Source organism: Dama dama, chromosome 12 (assembly GCF_033118175.1).
Source record: "Dama dama isolate Ldn47 chromosome 12, ASM3311817v1, whole genome shotgun sequence".
In the NCBI taxonomy this organism is placed as follows: domain Eukaryota; kingdom Metazoa; phylum Chordata; class Mammalia; order Artiodactyla; family Cervidae; genus Dama; species Dama dama.
In genome coordinates, this window is record NC_083692.1 from 80,945,553 (window position 1) to 80,955,750 (window position 10,198).

A 10,198-nucleotide genomic window follows, 5' to 3' on the forward strand; every position below is an offset into this window, starting at 1 on the left:
TTTCTAGGAACTCCAGTCCAAGTCTTTCTTCCTTCTCCCGCCCAGGTGACAGGTGTCCAACCCAGGGGCCCACCCGGTCTCGGGACTGCGGGGCGCCGGTAAACCTGGCCAGGATTATCAGGAGAGCCGGAGCGGGATGCCATCAGATCCGAGATTCATTCCCGACTAAGGTTCTAGGGAGGAGAGAGCCGGCTTCCCTTGGAGGCTAGTTAATGGCCCCTCTGGGTGGCTGGGACTCGGGCAGCAGTAAAGTCCGGCCTGGATTGTCGCCCATCAGGAGTCATGGACCTCTGAACAGGGCCTCAAGACCAATAACTCTTCCTAATTTTGGGGGGACGAGGAGAGATGGACCGGTGGAGGGGCTGGTTCGGCCAGGCAAAGGCTTCCTTCCAGAAGGCTTAGGCGGGGCGGCCTCAGGCTAGGGACTTCAAAGGAATGGCCTTCTCCACTTCAGAGCAGCCTGGAGCCGTTCTGCACCCCAGAGCCTGGTTGGCCTTAGACGGAGGGAAAGGGGAGAAGAGGTGGTGCTTTCTTGCTAGTTGCTGGCTGCACAACTCTTCAGAAAGGGTCTTCCGTGGGCCGTCTACACTGTGGGCTCAGGATGTGGCCCCTTTAAGGCATTCGGACCCAGAGCCCCCGAACTCAGACTAAGTTGGGGATTGCGGTGGGACTGCGCCCTGTAGGAAATGATTGTCACCACTGAGGGCCAATAGGCATCATTATGGTCCTACCAACGCTGGAGAGACCGTTTTCCAATTCAGTTTTGTTCTTTTCTTTCTTTCTTTCTTTCTTTTTTTTTTTAAGGGGGAGGGACTGGAGAGAGGACAGAGGGAGGGAGAGAGGGAGGGTTGCGGGAGGGAGGGGGCACAAGGGGCGCGTGGTTTTCCCATCTCATCCCTGGAGGAGGGGCTGGAGCATCCCCGGCAGCCAATCAGAGACAGGTTGGGGGGGGCACTTTGAAGAAGTTTGGGGAAAAAAGTTTGGAAAAGTTTCTATAATAACGAGGGGGCGTCCGGAGGGAGGCGTCAGAGGCGGAGGAGGGGGCGTCTCAGAGAAGGGAGGGAGGGAGTCGCCGGTCAAGACACTGCAGCCTCCTGAGATCCCCCCTCCCGCCCAGACCGGGACCTGGGGGCTCCGGCCGGACCCATGGGGGCAGCGAGCTGCGAGGATGAGGAGCTGGAATTTAAGCTGGTGTTCGGGGAGGAAAAGGAGGCCCCCCCGCTGGGCGCGGGTGGGGCGGGGGAAGGTCAGTGCGGGGCTGGGAAGGGGTCTGGGGCTCCGTGAGGGCGGGGATCGGGTGTCCTGAGTCTGGGGGCTTCAGGGGAGAGAGCCTGGGGTGAGAGATGAGGGGGTCAGAGGTTGCGGGGAGTCGCGGGGCTCGGGGGGATCTGCGGACGTGAGGCTGGGGGCCCGGCACCACTTTCTCCTTTTTAGGTCGTGACTGGGGTGGGGGTGGGGGTGCCGTTGGCTGCGCGCCGCCTCTCGGCAGGGCCGACTGTCACTGGGATGGGGGGCGGGCGGGAACAGCGGTCCTGAGAGCCCAGGGCGCCGCCAGGGAAAGGGGACGTTGCGCTCTGGAGCCTGCCCCTCGGGGACGGAGCCCTGGGCCCGCAGACGGGACGCCAGGGGCTGGGGGCGCTCTCAGGCCCCGCCAGGGCGCCCCTCCCCCTCCCCCGTCTGGCCGCAATGAGAGGCAGATGGCTGGGATTGAGCCGGGGGCGGCGGCCGCCGCTCGCACGGAATCCGCGTAACCAGCGCCCCCGCCCCCCCGCGCCTCGCCGGGCCGGCGCGTAGCACCCCCTTCGCTGCACCCCCGCCCCCAGATTGGGGGGAGTGAGGGAGGAGCCACCTTCCCTCGTCATCACAGCCCTGGAACCCCCCTTCCCCTGGCCACCGTTGCGATGGCAACTGGGGCTCCTGCCAGCGCCGTTTGGGGGTTTGGGAACCGCTGCTAATTGGGTTCATGTGTGAGTCGCCCCCAGCCCAGCCCAATGCTTCCCTAAACACGCCTCCAAACCCAGCTCCAGCCCCTCTCGACCCGCCTCCCTTACCTTGAGACCCGCCCCCTGTCTGGTACCCCAGGTCCCAGGGCCAGAGCCCTGAGGTTCTCTGAGTAGGAGAAGGTCCGGCACTTCTGGATCTATCTTCTCCACCTTCCCAAGTCCAACTCTGCTTTTGTCTTTGTGGCTCTGAAGGGCATCTCAGAGACCTCTCTTTGATGAGGCGGGGGTAGCACACTGGCTGGGGGTGGCTGCCCACTCAAGGAACCTAGACATCTCACCTGCCTCTTTCTCTGCCCGCCTTCTGTGTCATCCCTGTCTCTGTCTCCTATCCTTTCCACAGAACTGGACTCAGAGGACGCCCCACCATGCTGCCGTCTGGCCCTGGGGGAGCCCCCTCCCTATGGCGCTGCTCCCATTGGCATTCCCCGGCCTCCACCCCCTCGGCCTGGCATGCACTCCCCACCACCCCGCCCGGCCCCCTCACCTGGCACTTGGGAGAGCCAGCCAGCCCGGTCAGTGAGGCTGGGGGGGCCGGGAGGGAGCTCCGGGGGGGCTGGGGGAGGCCGTGTTCTTGAGTGCCCCAGCATCCGCATCACCTCCATCTCTCCCACTCCCGACCCACCAGCTGCGCTGGAGGACAACCCAGATCCCTGGGGGGAAGGCTCCCCCAGGGACTACCCCCCACCGGAAGGCTTTGGAGGCTACCGAGAGGCAGGGGGGCAGGGTGGGGGCCCATTCTTCAGTCCAAGCCCGGGCAGCAGCAGCCTGTCCTCCTGGAGCTTCTTCTCGGATGCCTCGGATGAGGCAGCCTTGTATGCGGCCTGTGATGAGGTGGAGTCTGAGCTAAATGAGGCAGCCTCCCGCTTTGGCCTGGGCTCCCCACTGCCCTCACCCCGGGCCTCCCCGAGGCCGTGGACCCCCGATGACCCCTGGAGCCTGTATGGTCCAAGTCCTGGAGGCCGGGGGCCAGAGGATAGCTGGCTACTCCTCAGTGCTCCTGGGCCCACCCCAGCCTCCCCACGACCTGCCTCCCCATGTGGCAAGAGGCGCTATTCCAGCTCGGGAACCCCATCTTCGGCCTCCCCAGCTCTGTCCCGCCGAGGCAGCCTAGGGGAGGAGGGGCCTGAGCCACCTCCACCACCCCCCTTGCCTCTGGTCCGGGACCCTGGCTCCCCTGGCCCCTTTGACTACGTGGGAGCCCCATCGGCCGAAAGCATCCCCCAGAAGACCCGGAGGACTTCCAGCGAGCAGGCGGTGGCCCTGACTCGGTCTGAGGAGCCTGCCCCGTGCAATGGGAAGCTGCCCTCGGGAGTAGAGGAGGCCGGGGCTCCTCCTGGGGGTCCTCGGAAGGAGGTGGCTGGCATGGACTACCTGGCGGTGCCTTCTCCACTGGCTTGGTCCAAGGCCCGGATTGGGGGACACAGCCCCATCTTCAGGTGAGGGTTGTGTCTGATATCACCACTGTCTCCAGCCATCCCACCCAGAGAGCAGGAGAGTCAAGGGATGAATTGGGGAAAAAGGTCCTAGCGCACAGAAAAGAGAATCTGCTACCAGCTTGGCTGCTGCCATTCACTCAGTTTTAGGAAGAATTTTTTAACATGCATCTCCTTTGGACAGATGATTTGCCAAAGGTCAGTCACTCCCTGTATGTTAATTAGAAAAAGCCCCTGGAGCCCTAGAAGGACCACCTAGGTAAAGGAAGAATTCCTCTAGGCGTCCTCCACCCCCAGCTTTGTGCTGGATCCTGGGCTGAAATTCTACCCTGCAATGGGCAGCAGGAAGTCCCCTTTCTCTAACTCAATTTCTTGGGTCTGACTTGTGGCTTAAAAGTATATCTGCAAAATTTGAATGAAGTAGCATGTGTTGCAAGTCACAGAATTCATGTTAAAACATGCAATTCTTACTGCCCGTCTACACCTCTCACCCTCAAAGAACCGTGTCTATTTCAATAATCCGAAGTCTTAGATATCAGATTGAGCTGGTTTCATCCAGAAAACTTTCCTGGGGGAAAGAAACCTTAACACCCATTCCTCTGGGTTCTTTTTTTTTTTTCCCCTCTGGGTTCTTGTAGGGCAGGGTTTCTCAACCCCAGCACTCCTGATATTTTGAGCAGAATAACACTTTGTTGTGTCGGTTGTGCTGGACATTGTAGGATCTTTAGCAGCATCCTGGCCTCTATCCACTCTCCTAGTTGTAACAACTTTTTAGTTGTTTCCAAACAATGCCAAGTATCACCTGGGGGGCACTTACCAGTTGAGATCCCCTGGCCCAGAGTGTCTGGGTGCTCACTACAGGGAAGTTACACATCTGTATCCCCCTGCTCTCTGGAACCCACCTGTCCAGCTCCAACTAGTGGAAAGTGCGCTGGCCTGGGAAGGGATGCGATCAGTCCCGGCTCTGTTAGTTGCTGGCTTGCTTAGCCCGCTGTGTTCTACTTGAAATGCAAGATCTTAGCTCCTGATTGCTAGACCAGGGATGGAACCTATACCTCCTGCAGTGAAAGCTTAAGAGTCCTAACCACTGGACCACCAGAGAATTCCTTGAAATTGTGCTTCTTTATTTGACTCTTCCCATCCAGGCCTAGGAGGATTAGACTGGGCTTGGGGTTCCTCTGTATCCAGGGGAACCCTTGCCCCACCCCCACCAGACCCAGTGTTCAGAGCTGGGAAGAAGGGAGTCTCAGTCCTGGTGTCCCCCACTCCCCCATCTCGAGGGCCTCTGAGAGGCCTGTCCCCTATCGCCCCTGCTTCTAGGCTTATGGACCGTTTTACCGCCGCTCTGACTTCCTTTCTCTCAAACCCACCCCCGCCCCTTCCTCCCTCACACCCCTGGGAGTTGGGACCCAGGGTTGCCCTGATTCAGGTCTGAGGCTGCGGATGATCAGTGCTCTTCTCCGGGGCTCTCTCCAGGACCTCTGCCCTGCCCCCGCTGGACTGGCCTTTGCCCAGCCAGTATGAGCAGCTGGAGCTGAGGATCGAGGTGCAGCCCAGAGCCCACCACCGGGCCCACTATGAGACAGAGGGCAGCCGGGGAGCTGTCAAAGCAGCCCCTGGTGGTCACCCTGTAGTCAAGGTAAGTGGTAGAAGCCAGGCCGGATAGCCTGTCCCTTCTCCAGTCCCAGGTCCCTGCAGATGGGCCCCAGCTGTGCAGACCCATGGCACTGCCCTTTCCCACACTCCCTCTCAGCAATGACCCTGCAGGCGGCCTGGGGGAGGGACTGGTGCTGGGGGAGGAGGGGTGTACTTCAGGGACCCGGATGTACTTTCTACTCCTCTGTCCCTCCACCCCCACTCCATTCATCCCATGGGACACCAGCCTCCTGTCTACTCTGGAAAATGGTGGGCTGCCAGATGTGGGGGAGGGGTTAGGCTGAGGCCAAAGTTCACTGGGAGTTAGGTTGTCTCTGTTGAGTTGGGCCAGTCTCTCTTGGAAGATTTTCCCCTTCACCCAGCCCAGTTTGGGCCTCATTCCAAGAATAACACTGTGAACTCCAGGCCACGTTTTCTCCCCAACTGGTGGAGAGTTGGTGCCCAATCCCCCCTGGGAATCCCTTCCAGGATATCCTTTATCTTTCACTCCTTTGGGTTGGGGGGGTGGGGGGGTACTGAAAACTTAGGGGTGGATGAAGGATGAGACAGGGGAGATTTCAGTTGGGTGGCCTTTGTCTCCCTCCGCCAGCTGCTAGGCTACAGCGAGAAGCCACTGACCCTGCAGATGTTCATTGGCACCGCAGACGAGAGGAACCTGCGGCCTCATGCCTTCTATCAGGTTCACCGTATCACCGGCAAGATGGTGGCCACGGCCAGCTATGAAGCTGTAGTCAGTGGTACCAAGGTGTTGGAGATGACCCTGCTCCCTGAGAACAACATGGCAGCCAAGTAGGTTCTCACTCCACCTCCTTTTAGTCTTTGGGCTTTAGGACTAGCCTTTTCCATGGGGCCTAAGCTAGGCCAACTCTTCCTCTCCCCAGAGGAGCTAGACATCATGCCTAGGAGGTGTCAGGCCCTCTCACTATCTAGAAGAGGACTTTGGGGGTGGGGAGCACTCTGGGTTAAAACAGCCACCCCCATAATCTCCCAGAGAAGGTCATTTAGGGCTTCAGATGGAGGGTGGGGACTCCTCTCTCGGGAGGCATCCACTTCTGGCCTCAGATGGGAGGGCTTGCCTTCTGTTCTTTGGCTTCAGCATTGACTGTGCTGGAATCCTGAAACTTCGGAATTCGGATATTGAACTGCGGAAGGGCGAGACGGACATCGGGCGCAAGAACACACGCGTGCGGCTGGTGTTCCGGGTGCACGTGCCCCAAGGCAGCGGCAAGGTTGTCTCTGTGCAGACAGCATCAGTGCCCATCGAGTGCTGTGAGCAAAGAGGCCCTGTGCCATCTTTCTGTCTCTGGCTAACGTCTTATCTGTGTGTCTGTCTGCCCATCTCCTCCGCAGAGTATGCTGTGCCTGGCTGGTCCCCTAAGGGACCCAGCCTTTATTTCTATTGTGGATGAGCTGGGGGGAAGTGTTCTATTTTCCCCCTGCTGCAGATTCGGCCCCTGGGCTGGACCAGAGCAACCCTAGCCTCCATCTGTCCCTGGGCAGCCCCTTGTTGGCTGCTCTCTCCGCCCAGGAGGGGTTCCTTTCCTGGTCTGTGTGACCCCAGGAAGACTGTTGCTTTTCTTGTGTGTCTGCCGCTGAGGAGGGCTCCTCCAGGCCCTGTGGCAGTTATCCTAGGCAGGGTGGGGGCGCAGGAACCTGTCCCCTCCATAGCAGCCCAGCCAGGCCTCTCCTGCACTGCTCTGCAGCCCAGCGATCAGCTCAGGAGTTGCCCCAGGTGGAGGCCTACAGCCCCAGTGCCTGCTCTGTCAGGGGTGGGGAGGAGCTCGTGCTGACTGGCTCCAACTTCCTGCCGGACTCCAAGGTGGTGTTCATCGAGAGGGGCCCCGGTGAGTACCCAGACCGGGAGGAAGAGCTTGGAACGGGGAGGGTGAACAGTCTCTGAACTAGCAAGTGGAGCCTCAATTTCCTTATCTGTAAAATGGAACGGAAAGACTGCCCTTCCTCTTATACTGTCTGCTTCCCATGCATATGACAGCCATCTGAAATGCTCAAGATGGCGAATAAATGTAAGAAATACACATTCTTTTTATTAAAGATGAGTCAGCTGTGAGCTAATTTACCCCCATGTGGACAGGGAAGATGAGAAAGGAAGAGGTAACTTATACCCTCACTGCCAGACCCTGAGCCCCTCCTGAGTTTTGGGACTGGCAGCAGAATTATGATGACAAGAGCCTGTGAGGCACCCCAGCATAGAGCTGCAGGGGTGGAGAAGGGAAGACTGAGGGGTCCAGGTACACCCCGCCCCTGACCTGAGGCTTCAGCTCCCCCCTAACCCTGCCTGCCCAGAGCCCCAGCCCCTGCCTTCAAGTTTAGCACCCTAGGACCATATCAGAGCGGAGTCAGAGGTTCTGAGTCCTGAGACTTGGAGTTTTATTGACTCCCTTCAAGCTGAGACACTTTCCTACCCTTGAACTTCCTTCCAGCTCTGTCATGGGAGGGGATGTTTGGAGTTGGGTGGGAGGGCTCAGGAGTTTTTTCTGGTCCCTGGACTGGTCCTGCCATCTCTCTTGGCTCAACTGATGGCTTGCGATCTTGGAGACAGTTTTAAACCCGGCCTGTTCCATTCGACTGAGTAAACATGCAGTGGTCCCCTCTGTGAGCCAGGCTTTGTTGGGGCCTTCCGAGTCTGGCCTTAGCTCAGCAGGAGGGGAAATGGCAGAGGCCTGGGCAGTGGGCAGGGAATGTGGGGCTGGGCTGGAGCTCCCTCTTCTTTCTGCACAGATGGAAAGTTGCAGTGGGAGGAGGAGGCCACGGTGAACCGGTTGCAGAGCAATGAGGTACCCAATGTTCCTAGGATCTCTACCCTGGGGGAGGGGTGGGGTGGGAGAAGTCAGGAAATTCTCAGCTGACTCCCTTACCTTAGGAGTGGACTCCAGAAGCTACCTGTTCTTTGCTAGAGGAGACAACCTGGCCATTCTGGAAGCAGGGACACCTCTGGGGGTTGAATTTTGCTCCTTTGCAAATGGGAAAAGCCAGGAGGTGGCGTTTGGGCTGAGCCTAGATCCCAAACGGCTCCCTGCCTCATCCTCTGCTCCTCCCCAGGTGACTCTGACCCTGACCGTCCCCGAGTACAGCAACAAGCGTGTGTCCCGGCCAGTCCAGGTCTACTTTTACGTCTCCAATGGGCGGAGGAAGCGCAGTCCTACCCAGAGTTTCAAGTTCCTGCCTGGTACGTTCTGGCACAGCCCGTGGTGGTGGGATGGGGATGTGGGGGTTAAGGCAGGGACAGAGGGGTGCAGTGCCCCGTGGGGAGGGGCTAAGGGGTGGATGAAACCCGGGCTGGAGAGGTGGGGTTGGCGGGTGTGTGGTGGGGAGGCTGCCAGCCCTCTCACCAGCATGTCCTCCTGCTTCCCCTCCATCCAGTGATCTTCAAGGAGGAGCCTCTACCGGATGCATCTCTCCGGGGCTTCCCCTCCGCATCGGGCCCCCCCTTTGGCTCTGACATGGACTTCTCACCACCCAGGCCCCCCTACCCCTCCTATCCCCATGAAGACCCTGCTTATGAAACTCCTTACCTGTCAGAAGGCTTCAGCTATGGCACGCCCCCACTGTACCCCCAGACGGGGCCCCCACCATCCTACAGACCTGGCCTGCGGATGTTCCCTGAGACTGGGGGGACCACAGGTTGTGCCCGCCCACCTCCAGTCTCTTTCCTTCCCCGGCCCTTCCCCAGTGACCCCTATGGAGGACGGGGCTCCCCCTTTCCCCTGGGGCTGCAGTTCCCTCCTCCATCCCCCTTCCGGCCCCCACTGCCTTCATCCCCACCACTTGAAGGCCCCTTCCCTCCCCAGGGCAGTGTTCGCCCCCCACCTGCTGAGGGATACAGTGAGGTAGGGCCAAGCTACGGCCCTGGGGAGGGGGCTCCGGAGCAGGAGAAATCCAGGGGTGGCTACGCCAGCGGCTTCCGAGACAGTGTCCCTATCCAGGGTATCACGCTGGAGGAAGGTGGGTGTGGGACCCGGGGCTGCGAGTGTGAGTGTGTGCAAGAGATTGCTCTGCATGTTTACTGAGGGCTGGAGTTTGGCTTTCCAGAGACTGGGCCCCGGTGGCCCCTCGGGGCCAGTTGGAGGGCCTCAGGAGGCAAGTGCCTGGTGCGTGTGGCCAGCTGACTCCGGCTAACTTAATTCTGAAGGGGGCAGGGAGTACCCGCCCCACCCTTCTCCTGCCTAGGCCCCCGACCCCAGATCACAAAGACACAGGGCTAGAAGTACTTGCAAGACCATTCAATCTAGCTCCCTCAATTTGCAGATTCAGGCACTGAGTTTCAGAGAGGGGCAGTGGTTTGCTGGTGTTCCAGTCAAGTTCTCCCTTGTCTCACCTCCCCCCAAACATGGTGACTGTGGTCTTGAGTGGCAATGAGGACACTTATTTCACCTCCTCTTCTTCCCATCGGTTACACCCACTTCCGGCCCTGCTGACAGTGCGGGCTGGACCAGCAGGAACGGGCTGGCATGAGGGCCTGAGAGGCCACGTGGACGGAGTTGAGCAAGATTTGATTGAGAGCAGGTGTTAGGACACAGCGGGGAAACTGAGGCCCAGTGGAAGAGAAGGCAGCCAGAGCAGGAGGAACCTAGAGGCATCCTAGAGGGAGGCCTGCCTGGAACGGATTGGGGGTCTCTGGAAAAGGAGGCGACCTGCCCCGCACCCAGTCTCTCAACTGCCCCTCCTTTACAGTGAGTGAGATCATTGGCCGAGACCTGAGTGGCTTCCCTGCACCTCCTGGAGAAGAGCCTCCCGCCTGAACCATCGCCTGGCACCCCGCCCCCAGCCCCACCCACTTTCCCTTGTCCTGGGGCGGTGGTTCCAGAGGCTTGGGGGCCAATCTGGTTCCGTTTTCCCCAGCGTTTGCCTCCTCTCCCTTGCCCTCCCTCCCCTCCTCTAGCTGAGGTGTGGCCCCCGGTCTGGTGCTGCCTTGAAGGGGTGGGAGCAGGAGAGTGTGGAGGACTGGGGTGGGGGTGGACGCTGGGTGGGGCCCGCACACGAGGACTGGAGGATTGCCAGGAGCGAAGGCCCTGTCTAGACTGTACAGGCCTCGGCGTGGGGAGGCCCAGACAGGCTGGTGGCTAATAAACTGCTCGCTGACTAGTG

The 10,198-nt window shown here is 59.8% G+C and overlaps 1 protein-coding gene across 1 annotated transcript; it reads left to right on the top strand.

Moving 5' to 3' along the window:
• Positions 1-978: 978 nt before the first annotated feature.
• Positions 979-10,198, top strand: NFATC4 (nuclear factor of activated T cells 4). Its single transcript, XM_061157895.1, has 10 exons — positions 979-1,246; positions 2,344-3,439; positions 4,913-5,075; positions 5,682-5,881; positions 6,189-6,361; positions 6,796-6,936; positions 7,832-7,887; positions 8,153-8,279; positions 8,474-9,055; positions 9,785-10,198. The coding sequence occupies exons 1-10, from the start codon at positions 1,147-1,149 to the stop codon at positions 9,850-9,852; spliced, it is 2,706 nt and encodes a 901-aa protein (XP_061013878.1). The 5' UTR covers positions 979-1,146; the 3' UTR covers positions 9,853-10,198.